Source organism: Macaca mulatta, chromosome 19 (assembly GCF_049350105.2).
Source record: "Macaca mulatta isolate MMU2019108-1 chromosome 19, T2T-MMU8v2.0, whole genome shotgun sequence".
NCBI classification, from domain to species: Eukaryota; Metazoa; Chordata; class Mammalia; order Primates; family Cercopithecidae; genus Macaca; species Macaca mulatta.
In genome coordinates this window covers 2239294-2263465 of record NC_133424.1, presented here as the reverse complement: position 1 = coordinate 2263465, position 24172 = coordinate 2239294, and the positions used below count along the sequence as shown (strand labels likewise).

The 24172-nt window shown below is 59.1% G+C and overlaps 2 protein-coding genes across 3 annotated transcripts in view; both read left to right on the top strand.

The window, feature by feature from the left end:
* Positions 1-3173: 3173 nt before the first annotated feature.
* MEX3D (mex-3 RNA binding family member D) lies at positions 3174-16735 on the top strand. Of its 2 annotated transcripts, XM_015122366.3 has the most exons (3): positions 3174-3799; positions 14968-16314; positions 16528-16735. In XM_015122366.3, exons 1-3 carry the CDS (start codon positions 3208-3210, stop codon positions 16581-16583), a joined length of 1995 nt encoding a protein of 664 aa, XP_014977852.2. In that variant the 5' UTR covers positions 3174-3207; the 3' UTR covers positions 16584-16735. The 2 variants fall into 2 exon arrangements, with proteins under 2 accessions (XP_014977852.2, XP_077834881.1); XM_077978755.1 differs by lacking the exon at positions 16528-16735 and having other exon boundaries at positions 3178-3799; positions 14968-16463.
* The window catches only part of C19H19orf25 (chromosome 19 C19orf25 homolog), a 99084-nt gene continuing 79683 nt past the window's right edge, over positions 4772-24172 (top strand). Inside the window, exon 1 of the mRNA XM_077976314.1 lies at positions 4772-4785. The gene's annotated coding sequence lies outside the window, so the exon portion shown is untranslated. The remainder of the gene's footprint in view (positions 4786-24172) is intronic.

Sequence of the window (24172 nt, the reverse complement as noted above, 5' to 3'; positions counted from 1 at the left end):
AGCCTGGGCGACAGAGCGAGACTCCGTCTCAAAAAAAAAAAAAAGAAGGCCGGGCGTGGTGGCTCAAGCCTGTAATCCCAGCACTTTGGGAGGCCGAGGCGGGTGGATCACGAGGTCAGGAGATTGAGACTATCCTGGCTAACATGGTGAAACCCCGTCTCTACTAAAAATACAAAAAAAAACTAGCCAGGCGTGGTGGCGGGCGCCTGTAGTCCCAGCTACTTGGGAGGCTGAGGCAGGAGAATGGCGTGAACCCGGGAGGCGGAGCTTGCAGTGAGCTGAGATCGCGCCACTGCACTCCAGCCTGGGAGACAGAGCAAGACTCCGTCTAAATAAATAAATAAATAAATAAATAAAAAAGGAAGGAAGGAGAAAGAAAAAGAAAGAAAAGAAAAAAAGAAAAGAGAGAAAGAAAAGAAAGAGAAGAGAGATGGGAAAATAGTTCCAAGCATGGGAGTGCACAAAAGTCCAGGACCCCAGGAGGGGAAGTGGGGCTGGATGCCGCCTGGGGTTAGGAGAGAGATTTTGAGTGGGGAAGGGCTCCAGGCAGGGGATCCTGACCCTGCCTGCCTGGAAGAAGTGGGCAGAGAAGCCACCTAAGTGAAGGGCCCAGTAGTGGGTGGCTGTGGCTGAAGAACTAGATGAATGGCTGAGAGGGACCCAGGGTGTGTGAGGCTGGGGGAGGGGACAGAGGAGAAGCCTTGCTAGGCAAAGGAGCAGGCTGCCCCACTCCCGGAGAGCCCCGCCTTCGGTCCAAGTTTTCACAGCCAGCCAGGGACAGGTCTGGTAGAAGATGGGGGCAGGTAGACCCAGCCAGGCAGGTTTATCACAAAAAATCCCACAGGCGCAGGAAGGCCCCGAAGGGCAGCTGGAGGAAGAGCTGCTGGGAAAGAGTGGCTTTTTTTTTTTTTTTTTTTTTTTTTTAAGAGGAGTCTTGCTCACTGCACCCACCACCTCCCAGGTTCAAGCAATTATCTCGCCTCAGCCTCCCGAGTGCTGGGATTAGAGGTGCGCGCCACCACGCCTGGCTAACTTTTGTTTATTTTATTTTACTTTTTTTTTGAGACGGAGTCTCGCTCTGCCGCCCAGGCTGGAGTGCAGTGGCCGGATCTCAGCTCACTGCAAGCTCCGCCTCCTGGGTTCACGCCATTCTCCTGCCTCAGCCTCCTGAGTAGCTGGGACTACAGGCGCCCGCCACCGCGCCCGGCTAGTTTTTTGTATTTTTTAGTAGAGACGGGGTTTCACCGTGTTAGCCAGGATGGTCTCGATCTCCTGACCTCGTGATCCGCCCGTCTCGGCCTCCCAAAGTGCTGGGATTACAGGCTTGAGCCACCGCGCCCGGCCTACTTTTGTATTTTTAGTAGAGTCGGGTGGTTCACCATGTTGGCCAGGCTGGTCTCGAACTGCTGACCTCTTGATCCGCCCGCCTCGGCCTCCCAAAGTGCTGGGATGATAGGCGTGAGCCACCGCGCCTGGCAAGGGTGGCTTTGGAGGTGGACAACGCCCGTTGTGGGGAAAGGCACCCCAGAAGAGGGTGGGACTCCACATGGAGGCTTCTGGCTGGTGTGAACCTGTCCTAGCCAGGGAAGCACCAATGCGGTAGAGAGGTCTCCGGCTGGGGGCACAGAGACGAGGTATGTGGTCTCAGGCGGGGCGGAGGAGGTGGCCTGAACCCAAAGCCTAGAGCCAGCCAGAGGGGAGTTAGGGGAGACTAGGGGAGCTAGGGGAGACTAGGGGATATTAGGGGAGCTAGGGGAGACTAGGGGAGCTAGGGGATATTAGGGGAGCTAGGGGAGATTAGGGGAGACTAGGGGAGCTAGGGGAGATTAGGGGAGACTAGGGGATATTAGGGGAGCTAGGGGAGACTAGGGGAGCTAGGGGAGACTAGGGGATATTAGGGGAGCTAGGGGAGCTAGGGGAGACTAGGGGAGCTAGGGGATATTAGGGGAGCTAGGGGAGATTAGGGGAGACTAGGGGAGCTAGGGGATATTAGGGGAGCTAGGGGAGACTAGGGGAGATTAGGGGAGACTAGGGGATATTAGGGGAGCTAGGGGAGACTAGGGGAGCTAGGGGAGACTAGGGGATATTAGGGGAGCTAGGGGATATTAGGGGAGCTAGGGGAGATTAGGGGAGACTAGGGGAGCTAGGGGATATTAGGGGAGCTAGGGGAGATTAGGGGAGCTAGGGGAGATTGGGGAGACTAGGGGAGACTAGGGGAGCTAGGGGAGACTAGGGCAGACTAGGGGAGACTAGGGGAGCTAGGGGAGAGGGACCCCAGACCTTAGGGTGTGCATGATTGTGGAGCTGTCCCTGGCGCAGAGGCCGGGGGTGGGGCAGGGACCCGACCCTAAAGCCCACCCTGATAGCAAGGGGTACTTGGGGACTGGCACACCAGGCCCTGGGGTGTGCAACGTGGGGCATGGGGAGGACCCCTGCACAGAGGCGGTGGGCGGGGCAGGAGCCTGACTTCGAAGTCCAGTTGGATCGCGAGGGGTACTTGGAGGGGACCCCACGCCTTTGTGCAGTGAGGTGGGGGGTCCCCGGCACGAGGAAACGGGCGTGGAGCAAGGGACCTGGCTTTGGGGCGACCCGGATCTCTAGGGGGAATTGGGGAGCGGGACCTCGGGCCCTGGGGCGCACGAGGCGGGGACTCTCAAGCTCGGGACGTGAGCGCTGTCCAGGCCGGGGCTGGGCCGCACACACCTGCGGCCGCGCCCGCACGTGCGGATGCGCCCGGGTTCCCGCCCGAGCGCCGAGCGGGGGCGGGACCTGGACCACGTGCCCGGCGCCTGCCCCGCCCCGGCCCCGCCCCGCCCCCGGCCCCGCCCCGCGCGCCTGCGCCCTGGGGACCGCCCATTGTTGGGCCGCGGCGTGACGTCGCGGGGGCGGGGCCGGGGCGGGGCCGCGGGAGGCGGCGGGAGGGAAGGAGCGCCCGCGCCGCCGCCGCCGCCGCCGCCGCCTCGGCCGCCGAGGAGCCGCCGCCGCCGCCGCCGCCGCCGAGCCGCAGCCAGAGTCGCTGCCGCCGCCCGGCCCGGCCCGGCCCCGAGCAGCCCCGCGCCGCCGCCGCCCCGCCCGCCCGGCCCCCCGCGCCCGCCCCCGCCGCTGGATGCAGGCGGCCGGCGGCCCAGCTCGCAGAGGCGGAGGGCGGCGCGGGCGGCGGCGGCGGCGCGGGCGGCAGGAGCGCGGGCCCCAGCGCTAGCGCCCGCCATGCCCAGCTCGCTCGGCCAGCCCGACGGCGGCGGGGGCGGGGGCGGCGGCGGCGGCGGCGCAGGGGCGGCGGGGGAGGACCCCGGACCCGGACCTGCGCCCCCGCCCGAGGGCGCCCAGGAGGCCGCGCCCGCTCCTCGGCCGCCGCCCGAACCCGACGACGCGGCCGCCGCGCTCCGCCTGGCGCTGGACCAGCTGTCGGCGCTCGGGCTGGGGGCCGCGGGCGACACGGACGAGGAGGGGGCGGCCGGGGACGGCGCAGCGGCGGCGGGGGGCGCGGACGGCGGGTCGGCTCCGGAGCCTGTGACCCCCGACGGGCCCGAGGCCGGCGCGCCCGCGACCCTGGCCCCCGCCGTGGCCGTGGCCCCCGGGTCGCTGCCGCTGCTGGACCCCAACGCGAGCCCCCCGCCGCCCCGGCCGTCACCCCCCGACGTGTTCGCGGGCTTCGCGCCCCACCCCGCGGCCCTGGGCCCCCCGACGCTGCTGGCCGAGCAGATGAGCGTGATCGGCAGCCGCAAGAAGAGCGTCAACATGACCGAGTGCGTCCCGGTGCCCAGCTCCGAGCACGTCGCCGAGATCGTGGGCCGCCAGGGTGAGTGGCCCTCGTCGGGGGTTGCTGTCCTGGGGGTCCCCGCACCGCCCGCCCCGTGGAAGGGGGTCTCCCGAGCCCAGCCTAGCCCGCGCCGGACGCCCCGCACCGGACACGCCCCGCGTGGGCTCCGGCCTCGGCCACTGCCTTTGCGCCTTTGTCCTGCAGCGGCCGCGGGAGAAAGTTGGGCGCAGCCCGCGCTCCTCCCCTGCTCGCTCCGGCCCCGCCGCCGCCTTTGTCTGGGCAGCCTCCAGCCCGGAAAGGCTCCCGGGAGCCGCGCCGCAGCCCAGGCCCTTGGCCACCCGCAGGGGCACCCCGGAGAGGAGCGCGAGGGCCCGGGGCTCCGGTCGGGCGGGGGGCACCCCACACCCAGCACAGGCGGCGGGGCGGGGCAAGCGCAGGTTTAGGGGTGGCTTAGGGGGGCCGCCTGCAGGGCCGGGAGAGAAGGCTGACAGTACAAAGAGCGCACGTCTGGGTCCCCAGCCTGGGGCCCTGACTGGGGTGGGGACGGGACCTGGCAGGAGAGGGTCCCTGCTCCACTCTCCGGCCCCGAGTCAGGGATTTGGGGGCCTGGGAAGGACCGGCTGTCAAAGCCACTTCTGGGGTGCAGCCTGCTGGGCAGGCCAGCGGGCGGCAGGCCCCGAGTGTGGGGTCCAGCGGTGGCATCGTCGGAGCTTCCCTCTGGCCGCCCCATTGTTCTCTTTGTTAGAGAGCTAGGCTGAGATTTGCAGGGTGACATCAGGCCGGCCGCTGCTCATTGGCCCCCGAGCTGCGGGGCGGGCGGGCGGGTGGTGGGCAGTGCCTGGCCCAGCTCACACCCACCACCCCATTAGCCACCCGCCCGCCCGCCTCCCTCAACTTTCTCCTGCCTTCCCGCCACCCCTACCCACTCCTGGCTCCCCGCTGACCGCCAGTGATCAGCCAGGTTCTAGAACTTGGGGTGGGGCCTTGGCGGGGCTAGGTGGGGCGGCAGGACACTTGGGCTGGGGGTCCCTGCCTCCCCCAGGGCCCTCAGGAACCCAGGCCAGAGAAAGGTGTGGGGGGCTGGGATTGCAAGGTCATCTATGGCCCTGGCCGCAGGCGGGGGACCACCAGGGTGCCCTCCCCTCCGCCCCTTCCCTCCGTCCTGGTGGGTGGGGCAGCATGGCCTCTTGTGTTTTGGTCAGTCATTTGTCCAGCTCATGTGGGGACCCATGGAGGGCCAGGCGTGGTGCTGGCCCAGGAGGCATGCTCTGGAATGGCGATGCGGAGGGACTGGGTGCTCTGGCTGCCCTCAGTGGGACTCCCCAGCAGGAGGGTGCCCTACCATCCTGTTACGGCCTCCCCATTGAGGCCTTCCACCTGCCTCCATGTCCCATAACCAGGGCTTAGAACAGGACAGCTGCCCTGTGCAGAGTGTCGGGGACAGACGTCCAAGCCGAGGCCCGGGGACCAAGTGTCCAAAGGCAGCAGGCTGAGCCACCAGGTGGTGGAGGGTGTGGCTGTGTTCTATGTGAACTCGCGTGTCCTGGCACCCGAAGGGCCTTTGAGCGAGGCTGTGACCACATGGGGAGCTAACAGGAGTCAGGGTCAGGCTGAGAGCTTCTAGACCTGTGGCCCTAGGGTGGGAATTCTCTAGGGGCAGGTCCACGGGAGATGGAGTCCATGGGCACCAGGCTTAGCCACCCACTTCTGGCCTGTGCGTTCTGCACCCACTTACTGGGCTCTTGCTGGTGGCGGTCAGCAAGGCAGGCCCTGGGGCACAGTGGGGGTGGCGGGAGAGTGGGCCCTGATTGCTTGCCCGGCAGGCCACAGTGGCCCGTGACCCTGTGCAGGTGACAGCCCCCTCTCTGTGATGTGCAGACGTCTCACCTCCATTGGGATAGAGGATTCTGGGGCAAGATGCTGGTTTTATATATTTATTTATGAGACGGAGTTTTGCTCTTTCTCCCAGGCTGGAGTGCAGTGACGCGATCTGGGCTCACTGCAAACTCCGCCTTCTGGTTTCAACCTATTCTCCTGCCTCAGCCTCCTGAGTAGCTGGGATTACAGGTGACTGCCACCACGCCCAGCTGATTTTTGTATTTTTAGTAGAGACGGGATCTCGAACTCCTGACCTCAAGTGATCCGCCAGCCTCTGCCCCCCAAAGTGCTGGGATTACAGGCCTGAGCCACCACGCCCCGGCTTATTTATTTATTAGTTTTTATTTAAAAATTTTTTTTGTAGAGACAGAGTCTCGTTCTCTTGGCCAGGCTGGTCTTGAACTCCTGACCTCAACCGACCCTCCCACCTCAGTTACCCAGAGTGCTGGGGCTGCTACAGGTGTGAGCTACCATGCCTGGACCCAAGTTGCTGGTTTTAATTCCAGCTCCAGGTCACACACAGCAGCCACCCTGTAAGTGGAGTGCAGGTTGCCAGGGATGTTACTGTGACTGCCATGACAGGTTGAAACAGGCCTTACATCTTCCACACTGTAGAACCATCTGTGGCTCCCAGCTTTTCCCACCCACCCCGTTGTCAAGCACACCTTTCAGTGTCCTTTGTGTCCCAGCCCTGCCCCTTCGCTCACCTTCTTCTCTACCCTGGGGCTCTCTGAGCTTCTCATGCTTTTCTGTCAAACCCAACCTCCAAGGCTACCCCTTCCCTGGAGGACAGGAGGGGTGCACCTGTCCGGCCTCCCCACCTAGACCAGAGTCACACAGGCCTGGCACCAGCCCTCTGCCCGGTAGCCATGTGCTGTTCTCTGAGGCTCAGTTCTCTCGATCCTACAGGGATCTGAGTGCTTTCTGGGCAGACTGTGGTCATTCACACCTTCTGAGCTCCCACCCATCTGCTGGAGGCTCCAATTCATTTGTTTGCTAGACTTTTTTTTTTTTTTGAGACAGAGCCTCGCTCTGTTGCCCAGGCTGGAGTGCAGTGGTGTGATCCCAGTTCACTGCAACCTCCACCTTCCAGGTTGAAGCCATCCTCCTGCCTCAGCCCCACTAGTAGCTGGGATTTCAGGCACGTGCCACCACGCCCAGCTGGTTTTTGTATTTTCAGTAGAGATGAGGTTTCGCCATGTTGGCCAGGCTGGTCTTGAACTCCTGACCTCAGGTGATCCGCCCGTCTCGGCCTCCCAAAGTGCTGGGATTACAGGCGTGAGCCACCGCGCCTGTCCCCCAGCTGATTTTTGTATTTTCGGTAGAGAAGGGATTTCGCCGTGTTGGTCAGGCTGGCCTCAAACTCCTGACCTCAGGTGATCCGCCTGCCTTGGCCTCCCGAAGTGCTGGGATTACAGGCGTGAGCCTCTGCACCCAGCTATTGGCTAGATCTTTATTGAGTGCCTACTGTGTGCTGAGCCTGTGCCAGACTTGACCTGCCCCATCTCACTGAGGCCCATAATGTTCCCCAGGGAAGGTCCTGCAGCTCCCAGGTCATAGATGGGGAGGCAGAGGCTGCAGGAGGTAAAGGGTAGGTAAAAACTGAGGGGACAGCAGCACTTTGAGAGGCTGAGGCAGGAGGATCCCTCTAGCGTAGGAATTGAGAACAGCCCGGCCAACACGGCAAAACCCTGTCTCTACAAAAAAAAATACAAAAATTAGGCATGGTGGCACACTCCTGCGACTCCAGCTACTCGGGAGACTGAGGCGGAAGGATTACTTGAGCCTGGGAGGCCGAGGCTGCAGTGAGCTATGATCTCGCCACCGCACTCCAGTCTAGGCAACAGAGCGAGACCCTGTCTCCAAAACAAAAAAATCACGGGCTGGGATTCAAACCCTAGTTTCTCTGGTGGGTCAGCAAAGAAAATTTCAGCTTCCAAAGCTGGAGGGCTGTGGGTGGGGGGAGGCAGCCCTGTTTGGGAGACAGGCAAAGTGGAGATCCAAGAGCACAGGCGTCTCCCTCCAGCTGGCCAGCAAAGGCGCTCTAGGGGACCTCAGGCCCTGCTCCTGCTGAGACCCCAACATGTACCCTCCTTTCTCACCCCACCCTGGGCGAATCTGCGCTCTGTGGCAGGCCCTCGCCCTACACGTTCCCAGGCACGGGAACCGGGCAGGTGCTTGGCTCTTCAGTATCTTGCCAGGGCTTGTACACAGAAGGTCGTCTGTAGCTAATGAACGAATGAATGAGTGAATGATGTTGAAGGCAGGGCTTGGACTGGAAGCTTCTCAGGGCTCCCTCTCTCCGCTGTTGGCACAGGCTGAGGGTCGTGGTTTTAGACTGTCCCCCTCAGCTGGAGGAGACCCCAGCTCACTGTTTGCTCTCCTGTCCCTTGTTCCTGGCTGAAGCCCTAGAGGCTCCCTTCTCCCCATCTCCACAGGCCTCAGGTGTTTTCCTGGCAGCTGGGGACAGTGCTGGGTGTGGTGGGGACCATGGCTTGGTTTTCCTGTCCGTACACTGCAGAGCCCGAGAAAGAAGGGTTCCGCTGGGTCACCTCCGCACTGCAGACCCAAACCAAGAGTTCCGGCATCAGTCAGTGTACGTGCTCCCTTCATTCCCTGAGAGGTTTTTCCCTTCATTCCCCAAGCGGTTTGTTGGTTGGTTTGTTTTTGAGACGGAGTCTCGCTCTGTCGCCCAGGCTGGAGTGCAGTGGCCGGATCTCAGCTCACTGCAAGCTCCGCCTCCCGGGTTCACGCCATTCTCCTGCCTCAGCCTCCCAAGTAGCTGGGACTACAGGCGCCCGCCACCTCGCCCGGCTAGTTTTTTTGTATTTTTAGTAGAGACGGGGTTTCACCGTGTTAGCCAGGATGGTCTCGATCTTCTGACCTCGTGATCCACCCGCCTCGGCCTCCCAAAGTGCTGGGATGACAGGCGTGAGCCACCGCGCCCGGCCAAAGTGTTTTTTTTTTTCTTTTTGAGACAGGGTCTTGCTCTTGTAGCCCAGGCTGGAGTGCAGTGGCTCAATCTCGGCTCACTGCAGCCTCCACCTGCCGGGTTCAAGCGATTCTTTCACCTCACCCTCCTGAGTAGCTGGGATTACAGACACACACCACCACACCAGGCTCATTTTTTGTATTTTTAGTAGAGACGGGGTTTTGCCATGTTGGCCAGGCTGGTCTCGAACTCCTGACCTCAGGTCATCCGCCTGTCTCCACCTCCCAAAGTGCTAGGATGACAGGCGTGAGCCACCACGCCCAGCGGTTTTTGTTGTTTTTATTTTTATTTATTTATTTATTTTGAGACAGGGTCTGGTTCTGTTCTCCTGTCTGGAGTGCAGTGGTGCAATCATAGCTCACTGCAGCCTCAGCCTCCTGGGCTCAGGCGACCCCCCCCACCTCCGCCTCCTGAGTAGCTGGGGCCACAGGTAGGCACCAACACTGCCGGCTAATTTTTTTTTTTTTTTGAGGTGGAGTCTCTCTCTGTCACCCAGGCTGGAGTGTACTAGCGTAATCTCGCAACCTCCGCCTCCCGGGTTCAAGCGATTCTCCTGCCTCAGCCACCCGAGTAGCTGGGATGGCAGGTGCCCACCACCACACCTGGCTAATTTTTGTATTTTTAGTAGAGATGGGTTTTCGCCATGTTGGTCAGTCTGGTCTCAAACTCCTGGCCTCGTAATCCACTGTGCCCGGCCCACACCTGACTAATTTTAAAAAATTTTTTGTAGGCCGGGCGCGGTGGCTCAAGCCTGTAATCGCAGCACTTTGGGAGGCCGAGACGGGCAGATCACGAGGTCAGGAGATCGAGGCCATCCTGACTAACACGGTGAAACCCCGTCTCTACTAAAAAATACAAAAAACTAGCCGGGCAAGGTGACAGGCGCCTGTAATCCCAGCTACTCCGGAGGCTGAGGCGGGAGAATGGCGTAAACCCAGGAGGCGGAGCTTGCAGTGAGCTGAGATCCGGCCACTGCACTCCAGCCCGGGGCGACAGAGCGAGACTCCGTCTCAAAAAAAATAAAAAATAAAAAATTTTTTTGTAAAGGCCGGATGTGGTGGTTCACACCTGTAATTCTAGCACCTATGGGAGGCTGAGAGGAGAGGATCACCTGAGCCCAAGATTTCCAGACCAGCCTGGGCAGCATAATAAGACGCTATCTCTGCAGGAAAGCTTTGAACAGTTAGCCAGGCATGGTGGTGTGTAACTGTGGTCCCAGCTACTTGGGAGGCTGGGGTGGGAGGATCACTTGAGCCCAGGAGGTGAAGGCTGCAGTGAGCTGTGATGGTGTCACTGCATTCCAGCCTGGGCAACAGAGTGAGACCCTTTACAGAGACAGGATCTTGCTGTGTTGCCCAGGCTGGTCCCGAACTCTTGGCCTCAAGTGATCCTCCTGCTTTGGCCTCCCAAACTGCTGGGACTACAGGTGTGAGCCACCGTGCCTGGCCTGGGAGGGGGGTTTTGACATCCTTGTTTGACAGCTGAACCAGTTTCCCACCTCCCCACCAGACCCCTCAGCTCCGGCCGGCTTCCATGGCGGCCCAGGTCTGGGATGCAGCTGTTTGGCATCGCCCGGCTGCCTGGCTGGGGGCAGCCACGTGTTGGACTGAGTGTTGGCCGTGGGGCCTTGTTCTTGTCCCGTCCTGCTTCCAGAATCCTGCCCTTGCTCTGGCCTCAGCGGCTCCCTGCGGTTCACGTTCCCCATCCTGCCTTGGCAAACCTGTCCAGCCTGGGCTGGCGGCCTCGGCTCCCACACCAGCACTTGTGGTTTCATTGGTGAGTCTGTAGTGCATGGTTATCTAAAGCCAGGACCCCGGACGGGCCAGATGAGTGACTCCCGCTGGTGTGTGCGCTGCGCGGGGCCCCGAGGCCCTGCCCTGGCTTGGAAAGACTTGGCTGCTGTGGGTTGGGGATGTGGGACAGGTCAGGGCCAGACTCTGGGGCAGTCACCCCGATTCCCAGGCATCTCCAGCCCTCCGAGTTGGAGGGGACATGGCCCCCAAACCTGCATTTCAGTGCCTTTGTGTCCGTCAGAGCCCTCCCCTTGGGCTTCCTGTCACTCTGGCCTTGCTGTGTCGTTTCCACTGGGGCAGGGATGGGGCCAGGGTCACTCCTGGAGCCCTGATTCCTTGGCCTCTTGGGGTCTTGATGTGGGTGCGGTTTTGGGGGCCAGCACGTGTCAAAGTGGAGGCACCACCAATGAACTGAGCTCCAGCTCTATCTTTGAGATCCTAGAGGCCTTGTAGCTGTGTGAGGTCTCCACCCAGCGCCGCCGTCTGGGATAGGGCAGGATGGAGTGAGGGGAGGGGGAGGCGGCCAGGTCCTCCCGCTGCCCCGACGCACCGGTGGCTCCCAGCACCATCCTGATTTCTGCTCAGACAGTCACATACCCGCTTCCTGCACCCCATCTCCCAAATTTGTCATCTCACCCAGACCAGATTGTCTGTGACCACAGCGTGTGAGCCCAGCGGTGGCCACGTCGGGGCAGCCTCTCCCATGTGTGACCCTCTAGGGACCTGGGGCAGCTCTCAGATCAGCAAGGGAGGACCCCGTGCTGCGCCCTGGCAACGTTGGCGAGCTCTGCCCTCTGCTGGGTGGGCGTGATGGGGAACAAGCTCACCTCCTGCCGTGGGCAGGGCCAGCGGAGTCCCCGTCTGTGGGTGGCACCTCCTGCCCCAGCCTTGCTAGGTCTCTGCTCCCTGTGCCTCAGTTTCCTCTCTTCAAGGAGGATCTCCCTAAAGCAAACAGTGTGGACTGCCATGGGCCACCAGCCTGGTCATGGCCCTCTGAGGGCCTATGAAGCCAGGCCTATTACCTTCCCCTTTCACAGTGAAGAAACAGGCATAGCAAAGTCCCCCGAGTGCCCAGGGACTCCCTAGCCCCATCCCCCGGCCTCAGGGAGGCAGCTCAGAAAGTCAGGCATGTGAGGAGAGACTCAGAAGAGCAGGCCCAACTCGGTGCAGTCAGGGTGGGCTTCCTGGAGGAGGGGGACAATGGACTGCACAGAGGAATGGACCGCACATCGCACTGGGTGCAATGGAGGCGAACAGAATGCTGCAAGTGGGAAGGACAGGTGTGGCGGCAGCGCTGCTGGGGTGGGCGAACTGCTGTCCCCCTCTGAGTGGGTGCCCCCCCGCCACCCCTCCCAGGGTCCTTCCTGCCGAGCCCCTGGGACCACCAGCCTCCAGGCCCCACGCCTTCCATCCTCCTGGCCCAGGCAGTTTCTGACTTCGTCCCCATCAAAAGTGCTGATCCTGCTCGTTTTGTCTCTCTCCTTGTGGGAGAGTTAGCAACACTGGTTTCCTCTCAGAGCCACCTTCTGACTGTATTGAAACAGTATCGCTGCGGCTCCCTCTGCTTCCCCAGAGCCTGAGGGGGTTGCGGGCAGTGTCTCAAAACCCTTTCAGGCCGGGCACGGTGGCTCAAGCCTGTCATCCCAGCACTTTGGGAGGCCGAGGCGGGAGGACTGCTTGAGCCCGGGAGTTTGAAACCAGCCTGGGCAACATAGTGAGACCCCATCTCTACAAAAAATAAAAATAAGCCGGGCACGGTGGCTCATGCCTGTAATCCCAGCACTTTGGGAGGCCAAGGCGGGTGGATCACCTGAGGTCAGGAGTTCAAGACTGTCCTGGCCAACATGGTGAAACCTCGTCTCTACGAAAAAAAAAAAAAATTAACTGGGTGTGGTGGTGGGCACCTGTAATCCCAGCTACTCAGGAGGCTGAGGCAGGAGAATTGTTTGAACCTGGGAGGCAGAGGCTGCAGTGAGCCGAGATCGCACCACTGCACTCCAGGCTGGGCAACAAGAGCGAAACGCCGTCTCAATAATTAAGTTGGGCATGGTGGTGCCGTCTCTGGAGGCTGAGGTGGGAGGATCACTTGAGCCCAGGAGTTGAAGGCTGCAGTGAGCTATGACCACACCACTGCCCTCCAGCCTGGTAACAGAGTGAGACTATCTCAAAAAAGGAATAGAAAAAAAAAACTTTAAGGCCCCAGGGGTGGGCTAGGGATGTCTGGGACCCTGAGAAGACCACATGTGGTCAGTGGTTGCCCAGACAATAGGTGAAGAGACCCCTGCCTCCCACACTGACACTCATGCCCCCCACCAGGTCAGACCCCCAGCCCAGCCAACAAGAGTGAAGCCACAGCAGGCCCCTCAGGGCCCACCTGGACCCTCCCGAGGCATCTGGAGGCAGGGTGCGCGAGTCGGCAGTCGGCTGAGACCTCGTCTCCCCTTAGGCCAGGGTCTTGGGAGCCTAGGAAGGGTCATTCGGCCGGAAGGAAATTGTAGGCAGTTTCCACAATCTGAATCTCGGCTTCCCTTCCTGTTGGACCGGGAGCTGGTGGCAGAGGGTCTGCAGTTGCGCTCTGGGCTGACACAGTGGGGGCTTGAAACCATGGAAATGTCTCCTCTCGTTTCTGTAAGATAAAAGTTCCAAGTCAAGGTATGTGCAGGGAGGGCTCCATGGAGGGGGCGGGGGGCATCTTCAGTTTGCGGGGGCTGTGGCCCGTCCTTGGCTTGTAGAGGTAACACTGCAGTCTCTGTCTCTGTCCCCACAAGGCGGCTCCTGTGTGTATGTCTCTTTTTTTTTTTCTTCTTTTTTTGAGACACGGTCTTGCTCTGTCACCCAGGGTGGAGTGCAGTGGTGTGATCATAGCTCACTGCAGCCTCCACCTCCCGGGCTCAGGTGATCCTCCCACTTCAGCCTCCCGAGTAGCTAAGACTACAGGTGTTCACCACCACACCTCGCTAGTTTAGTTGTTGTTGTTTTTAGTAGAGATGGGGTCCTGCTATGTTGTCCAGGCTGGTCTCAAACTCCTGGGCTCCAGTGATCCTCCCGCCTCAGATTCCCAGAGTACTAGGATTACGGGTGTGAGCCACTGCAGCCTACCATTATGGCACTTTTTTTTTTTTTTTTTTTTTTTTTGTAAATGGAGTCTTGGTCTGTGGCTAGGCTGGAGTGCAGTGGCATAATGTTGGCTCACTGCAACCTCCGCCTCCTGGGTTCAGGCAATTCTCCTGCCTCAGCCTTCCCCAGTGGCTGGGATTACAGGTGTGCGCCACTGCACCTGGTTTATTGCAGCATTCTTTTTTTTTTTTTAAGATGGAGTTTTGGCCGGGCGCAATGGCTCAAGCCTGTAATCCCAGCACTTTGGGAGGCCAAGACGGGCGGATCCCGAGGTCAGGAGATCAAGACCATCCTGGCTAACACGGTGAAACCCCGTCTCTACTAAAAATACAAAAAACTAGTCGGGCGCGGTAGCAGGCGCCTGTAGTCCCAGCTACTCAGGAGGCTGAGGCAGGAGAATGGCGTAAACCCGGGAGGCGGAGCTTGCAGTGAGCTGAGATCCGGCCACTGCACTCCAGCCTGGGCGACAGAGCGAGACTCCCTCTAAAAAAAAAAAAAAAAAAAAAAGACAGTTTTGCTCTGTCACCCAGGCTGGAGTGCAGTGGTGTGCGATCTCGGCTCACTGCAGTCTCCACCTCCCAGGTTCAAGCAATTCTTCTGCCTCAGCCTGCCGAGTACCTGGCACTACAGGTGCCTGCCACCACGCCTGGCCAATTTTTTGTATTTTTAGTAGAGACAGGGTTTCACCATGTAGGGCAGGCTGGTCTTGAACTCCTGACCTTGTGACCCGCCCGCCTTGGCGTTCCAAAGTGCTGTGATTACAGGAGTGAGCAATGGCACCCCACTTTTTTTAGTTGGAGTCTTGCTCTGTTGTCTGGGCTGGGGTGCAGTGGTGTGATATCGGCTTACTGCAACCTTCTTCTCCTGGGTTCAAGTGATTCTCCTGCCTCAGCCTTCGAGGTACCTGGGACTACAGGTGCCTGCCACTACACCCCAATCATTTTTTGTATTTTTAGTAGAGAGAGGGTTTCACCATGTTGGCCAGGCTGGTCTCGAACTCGTGACCTCAAGTGATCCGCCTGCCTCGGCCTCCCAAAGTGCTGGTATTACATGTATGAGCCACCGTGCCCAGCTAACCCTACCTATTAATAGTATCAACGCTGGATATTAGGGTCCAGCTTATGAACTTGGAAACATTCACACCCCAGCCATCACACTCTGTGGTTCCAGGTGAACATCAATTATGGCGCACACCTTTCAACCTAAAACAGGGTCCCCTTGCCGTCTTGCTTTTATGCCAAACCCTGGAGCCCAGAGGGGAAACTGAGGCCCGGGGAAGAAGGGACGTGGTGTCTGAGGATGAAGTGGTGTTGGGCACAGGGTGGGAGGTAGGGACTCCCTCACTGGCTCTGCAGCCCGCATGCCCAGTGGGGCTGAACTGCGCAGGGGCTTCGGGTCACCTTGTCCTTCCACTCCTTCCCCGACAGGCTGCAAGATCAAGGCCCTGCGGGCCAAGACAAACACCTACATCAAGACCCCAGTGCGGGGCGAGGAGCCGGTCTTCATCGTGACGGGCCGGAAGGAGGACGTGGAGATGGCCAAGCGTGAGATCCTGTCGGCGGCCGAGCACTTCTCCATTATCCGCGCCACGCGCAGCAAGGCCGGGGGTCTGCCCGGCGCCGCCCAGGGCCCGCCCAACCTCCCCGGACAGACCACCATCCAGGTGCGCGTGCCCTACCGGGTGGTGGGGCTGGTGGTGGGGCCTAAGGGCGCCACCATCAAGCGCATCCAGCAGCGGACACACACCTACATCGTGACGCCCGGGCGTGACAAGGAGCCGGTGTTCGCGGTCACCGGGATGCCCGAGAACGTGGACCGCGCGCGCGAGGAGATCGAGGCGCACATCACACTGCGCACCGGCGCCTTCACGGATGCGGGCCCCGACAGTGACTTCCACGCCAACGGCACCGACGTCTGCCTGGACCTGCTCGGGGCAGCCGCCAGCCTCTGGGCCAAGACCCCAAACCCAGGACGACGGCCCCCCACGACTACGGCCGGCCTCCGCGGGGACACGGCCCTGGGCGCCCCCAGCGCCCCCGAGGCCTTCTACGCGGGCAGCCGTGGCGGCCCCTCTGTGCCGGACCCAGGCCCCGCCAGCCCCTACAGCGGCTCCGGCAACGGGGGCTTCGCCTTCGGCGCGGAGGGTCCTAGTGCCCCGGTGGGGACGGCCGCCCCCGACGACTGCGACTTCGGCTTCGACTTCCTGGCGCTGGACCTGACGGTGCCTGCCGCGGCCACCATCTGGGCGCCCTTCGAGCGCGCCGCCCCCCTGCCCGCCTTCAGCGGCTGCTCCACGGTCAACGGAGCCCCGGGACCACCCGCCGCCGGCGCCCGGCGCAGCAGTGGGGCCGGGACCCCCCGCCACTCGCCCACGCTGCCCGAGCCCGGCGGCCTCCGCCTGGAGCTCCCGCTGTCCCGCCGCGGCGCCCCGGACCCGGTGGGCGCGCTGTCCTGGCGACCCCCGCAGGGCCCCGTATCCTTCCCGGGCGGCGCCGCCTTCTCCACGGCCACGTCGCTGCCCAGCAGCCCCGCGGCCACCGCCTGCGCCCCGCTGGACTCCGGCGCCTCCGAGAACAGCCGCAAGCCCCCCTCGGCGTCCTCGGCCCCCGCCCAGGCCCTGGCCCGGGAGTGCGTGGTGTGCGCCGAGGGCGAGGTGATGGCCGCGCTGGTCCCCTGCGGCCACAACCTCTTCTGCATGGACTGCGCCGTCCGCATCTGCGGCAAAAGCGAGCCCGAGTGTCCCGCCTGCCGCACGCCGGCCACCCAGGCCATTCATATCTTTTCCTAGAGGGAGGACCGCCACGTGGCCGAGGCCTGCCCGCCACCGGGGCCATCTGCGGGCGCCAGGGCTGGGCGCGGGAGACGGGGCGGGAGCCGGGGTGGGAGAGGGATGGGGGGCGAGGGGCGGGAGCGAGGGGCGGAGGCCGACGGGGCGGGGGGGTGGGCGGCGGCCAGTGTTTACAGTTGAGCTTTAACTGCCGTCCCAGGCGTGGAGACGGAGACCCCGCAGCCCGGCGCCTCAACCCTTCCACGACAGTATTGAGTGGTCAGGTTACAATAAACCGGAGAGAAAAGGTCCGCTTGCACTTTTTTTTTTAGTTTTTATTTTTAGACACCCCTCCCCTCCAGGGTGATCTTTAAAAAACAAAACAAAAATTACGATTTTTCCAGCGCTCAGTGTTTTCCTTTTGTCCGAAGCCGTTTCTGATTTGACTTTTCTCGCCGGCCGGTCTCAAGGCCGCACAGACGTTCCAGAGGAGGAGGGCGACATTTTTACTCCCTTTTTGGGGCTAACCATTTATGCTTTTGTACATCAACCATGCGCGGCCAGAGGGGGACAGGGGCGGGGGGCGAGGGGCGTTCCAATCAGAAATTTCTAACTTTCTGTTAATTATTAATCCCCTTTCTACTGCGGTTTCTGTTGTCATTTTTTAAATTTTTTAATTTTTTTTTTTTTTTACTTTTACTTTTTACCTCTTGTGTATATGTAGGGAATTTATAGGGAAATATGTACTTTATGGAATAAATTTTAAGAACTAAAATATATTTTATTTTGAATAAAGTAATGGGCCTTTCATCTTGCAGCTAAATCACTGATTATATATTTGCTGAGCTGATTTAAGGGTTAAAAAAAATTGTATCAAGAGTTTTATTTTTTGACTTCAAAGCCTTCTTAATAAAGCCTCTTTTCTACATGTGAGCACACGGCTTCAGCGTGGTGTGGGGGGTGGGCACCAGGAGGGGCGATCCTGTGGCAGGGGACACTCGAATCCAGCCCCTCGCCCGCCAGTTCCCTGGTCCAGGCTCTCACCCCGCCCAGGCACTGCCTATTGTTCCAGACGAAGGAATTGGGTCTGTGGGGGAGGGTCTGGCCGGGTTCCCCGTGAGCAGCCCTCAGGTGCCCCCTATCCCAGTGGGTGTTCAACCATGGGCTCCACAGAGGACGGGGACCCAGGCTGTCTTTCCTTGGGGAGAAAGGGGACACTGGCTGTCTTCAGGGAGAACGGGGACCCAGGCTGTCTTTCCTCGGGGACATCTGCCCAGCTTTCCAGGTGTGTGGGATCCATCCCAGCAGACTGTCCACCAGTCGTGCAAATGGGGAAACTGAGGCCTGGAAAGGCTCATCCCAGGTTTGACCATGATGTCTCCTGGTCTGTGAAGGACGTTTGAGCCATGGTCATCCCCCCAGCGCTCTGGGAGCCATGACACATGGGGCCACCAGATGTAGCTCTTCAGGGCTGGCATTGAGACCACAGACTGGACCCACGGTGAACCATCCCGGCGCCATCCCAAAACGGCGAGCAAGCCCCTGGGTGGCAGGATGGGCCCCTCTGGGGTCAAGGCAGGGGCCAGGCACACGGGCTGCGGGCTTGGGGAGTGGACCTTGCGGAGGGGCCTGGGGCTTAGAACCCACTAGGGAAAGAGAAGCAGGTGTGGAAGAGAGGCCTGGAGAGCTTCCAGAAGGAGGCGAGGAGGCTCAGAGGGAGAGGAATCACCAGAGACGGACACCTGAGTTCAAGCTTAGCCCCGCCCAGGCTCCTGGCCCGGAACTCCCTCCTCTGCAAAACGCGGGGTGTTTCTAGGCCCAGACTCCTGCTTGGTGAAATTGAGGGTCGTGTCACTGGTTGAATGGTGTCCCCCCACCAAAATAAGAGGTCCCCCAGAAAGTGAAAATGTGGTTTTATTTGGAAAAAAGGTCTTTGCAGATATAATTAAGGATCTCTTTTTTTTTTTTTTTTTTTTTTTGAGACAGAGTCTCGCTTAGTCGCCCAGGCTGGAGTGCAGTGGCGCGATCTCGGCTCACTGCAAGCTCCGCCTCCCGGGTTCACGCCATTCTCCTGCCTCAGCCTCCCGAGTAGCTGGGACTACAGGCACCCGCCGCCTCGCCCGGCTAATTTTTTGCATTTTTAGTAGAGACGGGGTTTCACAGTGTTAGCCAGGATGGTCTCGATCTCCTGACCTTGTGATCCGCCCGCCTCGGCCTCCCAAAGTGCTGGGATTACAGGCGTGAGCCACCGCGCCCGGCCAAGGATCTCAAGATGAAATCATCCTGAATTAGACCAAGACTTAAATCCAATCATGAGTGTTTTTATAAGACAGGGACAGGGGCCGGGCGCGGTGGCTCACGCCTGTAATCCTAGCACTTTGGGAGGCCGAGGTGGGTGGATCATGAGGTCGGGAGATCGATACTATTCTGACACAGTGAAACCCCGTCTCTATCAGAAGAAATACAAAAAATTAGCCAGGCGTGGTGGCGGGCACCTGTAGTCCCAGCTACTTGGGAGGCTGAGGCAGGAGAATGGTGTGAATCTGGGAAGCAGAGCTTGCAGTGAGCCGATATCGTGGCACTGCACTCCAGCCTGGGCGACAGAGCAAGACTCCGTCTCAAAGAAAAAAAAAAGAGAGAGAGAGAGAGGGAGAGAGGGAAGGATGTGAGATTCAGACACACACGGGAAATGGAACACCCTGGGAAGACAGAGACAGAGGCTGGAGCTGTGTGGCCACAAGCCAAAGACACCTGGAGCCCCCAGAAGCTGGAGGAGGGGAGAAGGCTCCGTCTCTGGAGCCTCTGGCGGCAGTGCGGTCCTGCCCACGCCCTGACTCCGGACCTGTGGGCTCCAGGACAGAGAATCCCTTTGCACCATTTAAGCCCCGGGCTTGTGGGTACTTCCTCATGGCAGCCCCGGGGAACTGCAGTAGGAGAGGGACTCTTTTTTTTGAGACAGAATCTTGCTCTGTCACCAGGCTGGAGTGCAGTGACACGATCTCAGCTCACTGCAACCTCCACCTCCCGGGTTCCAGAGATTCTCCTGCCTCAGCCCCCTGAGTAGCTGGGATTACAGGCGCCCGCCACCACGCCCAGCTAATTTTTGTATTTTTAGTAGAGATGGGGTTTCACCAAGTTGTCCAGGATGGTCTCAATCTCTTGGCCTCATGATCCGCCTGACTCGGCCTCCCAAAGTGCTGGGATCACAGGTGTGAATCACCGTGCCCGGCCGGGAGGGACCCTTAACCTGGGTCTGGCCACAGCTGTGAAGAGCTGCTGGGTTCAGCTGCAGGCCACACACCCTGTGACCTGGGCTGACTTCGTGCCTCAGCCAGACTGCAGAAGGCCGCAGGGAGCTGTGGGTGTGCGGACGCCCCCTCCCCTCTCTGCAACTGGGTCATGGAGAGAATGAGAGCAGCCCCCACGGGGTCAAGGGATTGAAGATGGGACAAATGTCAAGGGGGTGGAGGAGAGTCTTTTGGAAGGAGATGGGGGTTCTGCAGCCCCAGGGTTCTGATAGAGTGGGCAGAAGGGATGATTTTGTCTGGTGCTGTAAGGAGTTGGGGGGTATCATGGAGCAGCTCTGCTTCTGGGGGGAGCCCCAAGTGGGGTCAGTTTGTCATCTAACTACTGGGGAGGCCGGGGAGAGGAGAGGCACCTCCAAACTGGGAGGAAGCCCGACGTGGTGGCACACACCCATAGTCTCAGCTGCTCGGGAGGCTGGGGCGGGAGGATCACTTGAGCAAAGGAGGTCGAGGCTGCAGTGAGCCAAGACTACACCACTGCACTCCAGCCTGGGTGACAGAGCAAGACTCTGTCAGCAACAGCAACAAAAATAATTGCAAAAGGAGAGGATATGACAGGGCTAGGTGCAAAGACCCTGGGAGGTGGGGTGGGGAATTGCCCGGCGGAAGGGAATGACAAAGTGTGAGGAGGCTGCTGGGTGACACGCCAGGGCAGGGCGCAAAACTCGACTGGCCAGGACCTGCTCTAGGGGTTTCCAAGAGATGCAGTGATAGGGGAGCTGAGGCCTCCCAGCCAGGGGTCAGGGGGTGTCACCGTGCTGGTCCCAGCACTTCCAGAGACATCCAAGGGATGAGCTCACTCCCACTGCAGGGTTGCTCAGCTGACACATGAGAGTCTGAAGTGTCTGTGGCCTTTGGGGACAACCCAAGAGTTGGCCAGAGATGGATTCTGCTTTTTTTTGTTTGTTTTTTGTTTTTTGTTTTTTTTGTTTTTTTTGAGACGGAGTCTCTGTTGCCCAGGCTGGAGTGCAGTGGCCAGATCTTAGCTCACTGCAAGCTCCGCCTCCTGGGTTTACACCATTCTCCTGCCTCAGCCTCCCGAGTAGCTGGGACTACAGGCGCCCGCCACCTCGCCCGGCTAGTTTTTTTTTTTGTATTTTTTAGTAGAGACGGAGTTTCACCGTGTTAGCCGGGATGGTCTCGATCTCCTGACCTTGTGATCCGCCCGTCTCGGCCTCCCAAAGTGCTGGGATTACAGGCTTGAGCCACCGAGCCCGGCCCTGTTTTTGTTTTTTAAGAGACAGGGTCTTGCTCTGTTGCCCTGTCTGGAGTGCGGTGGTGCAATCATAACTCACAGCAGCCTTGACCTCCTGGGCTCAAATGATCCTCCCACCTCAGCCTTCCTAGTGGTTGGAACCACAGGCACATACCATTGTGCCCAGCTAATTTTTTGTATATTTTGTAATTTTTTGTAGATCTTGTAGAGATGGGGATTCTCCATGTTTGCCCAAGCAGGTCTCAAATTCCTGGCCTCAAGTGATCCTCCCGCCCCAGCCTCCCACAGTGCTGGGGTTACAGGCATGAGACACTGCATCTGGCCCAGTCTGGACTATTAAAGTTGCTGCCTGAGGCCCTGGATCCAGTTGTGCCTGAAAGCCAACTTTCTTTCCATCGTAAGAGCTAATAGGAGTTGGAATAACTCAAACTCTAACCACCTACAGGGACCACATTTCTAACCAAGGAGCTGGAAGAATTTTCTAGAAGGACTGGGGCAGCAATGGCAAAGCAAGGATCCCGTGCATTGGCCTCTCCATGTCTTGGCACAGCTCAGGGAAGCCAAGGGCTGAGGCCTGGCCTATGTCCTGGGCACAAAGTCTCATTGCTATTGTCACTCACCTCCTTTGACTCATGGACTTGGCGTGGTGGAGTGACCCTAGTCCAATGTCTGCTGAAAACCCCCTGTTCCAGGTCTCATCAGACAAGGGGGATGCTGAGGAGCAGGGCTGTGGTTCTCCCATCTGTAGGCTCCACGTGGGAAGGACACACCAGCCACACATTGTGTGCCCCTTGGGATGTCCCCAGGGCAGAGACTGTCCCCCATGTCCACCAAGCATGAGGAAAATGGTGAGCTCTAGAGACAGATGCCTAAGCCCCTCTCTGCCACGCCACCTTCCTGGGCTGTCCCCGGGCATGTCACTTCACCTTCTCAACCTTGGTTTCTGCATCGGTAGGATGGGGAATTGGGGGCTTAAACGGGGGTAAGCCACCAGCTGGTGAGAAACAGAGCCTAGCACAGGGCGAGCACTCAGTAAGAGCTGGCCCGCTATAGGTGCCCTCGCAATCACTGACCTCAGATGCTTACATTCAGGAGGGGATGGATGGGTGGGTGGATGGGTGAATGGGTGGGTGGGTGGCGGGTGGGTGGTGGATGGTGGATAAGTAGACGGATGGATGGATGGATGGATGGATGGATAGATGGATGAGTAGATGGGTGGGTGGATGGGTGAGTGGACGGGTAGGTGAATTGGATGGATGACTGGGTGGTTGGATGGGAGATGGGAGTGGGTGGGTGGACGAATGGATGGATGGATGGGTGGGTGGGTAGATGGATGGATAATTAGATGGGTAGATGGATGGATGTGTTGGTGGGTGGGTGGATAAATGAATGGAGGGGTGGGTGGGTGAATGGATGGGTGGGTAAATGGATGGATGGGTGGGTGGATGGGTTGATGGATGGGTTGGTGGGCAGATGGATGAATGGGTGGGTGGGTGGATGGATGAATGGGTGGACAGGTGGACAGGTGGGTGGATGGGTTGATGGATGGATGGATGGGTGGGTGGGTGGGTGGATGGATGGATAGATGGGTGGATGGGCAGGTGAGTGAATGGATGGGTGGATGGATGGCTGGTTGAGTGAATGGATGGGTGGGTGGATGGATGGGTGGATGAGTGAACAAGTGGATGGGTGGGTTGATGGATGGGAGGCTGGGTAATTGGATGGATGGATGGATGGATGGATGGATGGATGGGTGGATGGATGGATAGATGGGTGGATGGATGGGTGGACAGGTGGATAGATGGGTAGATGGATGGGAGGGTAGGTGGATGGATGGATGGATGGATGAATGAATGGATGAGTGGGTGGATGGATGGATGGATGGATGGATGGATGGATGGGAGGGTTAAATGGATGGGTGGATGGATGGATGGATGGATGGATGGATGGATGGATGAGTGGGTGAGTGGATGGGTGGGTGAACTGATGGATGGATGAATGTGTGGTTGTATGGGAGGATGGGGGAGTGGGTGGACGAATGGATGGATGGATGGGTGGGTGGTTGAATGGATGGGTGGGTGGATGGATGAGTGGATGGGTGGACAAGTGAATGGGTGGGTGGATGGATGGGAGGGTGGGAAAATGGATGGATGGATGGATGGATGGATGGATGGTTGGATGGATGGACGGGTGGGTGGATAGGTGAACAGGTGGATGAGTGGGTGGATGGATGAGTGGGTGGATGGTTGGATGGATGGATGGGTAGATGGGTGGGTGGATGGATGAGTGGGTGGATGGTTGGATGGATGGATGGGTAGATGGGTGGGTGGATGGTTGGATAGATGGATGGATGATGGATGGATGGATGGATGGATGGTTGGGTGGATGGATGGATGGATGGATGAATGAATGAATGGATGAGTGGGTGGATGGGTGGATGAGTGGGTGGATGGTTGGATGGATGGATGGATGGATGGATGGATGGGTGGATGGGTGGATGATTGGGTGGATGGGTGGATGGGTGGATGGATGGGTGGATGGGTGGATGGATGGGTGGACGGGTGGATGGGTGGATGGATGGGTGGATGGGTGGATGGGTGGGTGAGTCAGGATCTCAGAGGAGGGAGAGATGAATTCTGCCCAATGAATTCTGCCTGGGGATGCTGCAGAAGGCTAGACAGGGGCTGGTTGGATGTGGGGGTCAAAGGGAGACAGTATGGCAAAGGTGTGGAGGTGGGATGACAGGGCACACTCAGGGAACAAAGAGTAATCAAAGAACAGGTGAAAATAATGGGAGATGATTTCAGAAAGTGAATTGGGGTATGGCCTTTGGCTTCTTCACCCCCTGCACAGAACTGTCTCACTCACCCCCTGTACAGAACTGTGATGGGAGATCCTGTTTTTGCTGCAGTCTACCTACCTCACCCCTAAAAAAAACCATACCAGCATGTGCTGGACTTCACCAGCCAACAGAATTTAAGTCTAAATTTAAATGCAGTTACGCACAGATGGCTGGTGGCTCCCGTATTAGATCTTTCTAGAATCTTCTAGAATGTTCTAGTCCAGCGTTGTCCAATAGAACTTTCTACAATGATGAAAACGATTATGGGAATGGTCTAAATCTGCACTGTGTGATACAGAGTCACCAGCTGTGCATGGTGATTTGTCACCTGAAATGAGGCGAGGACAACTGGGAAGCTGAATTTTTTATTCTACTGAGCTTGAATTTTATGTATACATATCTTTATTTATTTATTTATTTATTTATTTATTTATTTGAGACAGGGTCTTGCTCTGTCACCCAGGTTGGAGTGCAGTGGTGTGATCGCAGCTCACTGCAGCCT

Excerpts from the sequence above, each read along its gene's own strand:
- MEX3D (XM_015122366.3), top strand. The coding sequence starts at position 3,208 with ATGCCCAGCTCGCTCGGCCAGCCCGACGGCGGCGGGGGCGGGGGCGGC. Across the intron at positions 3,800-14,967 it reads CGAGATCGTGGGCCGCCAGG|GCTGCAAGATCAAGGCCCTG; the intron begins GTGAGTGGCCCT and ends CTTCCCCGACAG. Across the intron at positions 16,315-16,527 it reads GCCGGCCACCCAGGCCATTC|GCGTGGAGACGGAGACCCCG; the intron begins ATATCTTTTCCT and ends CTGCCGTCCCAG.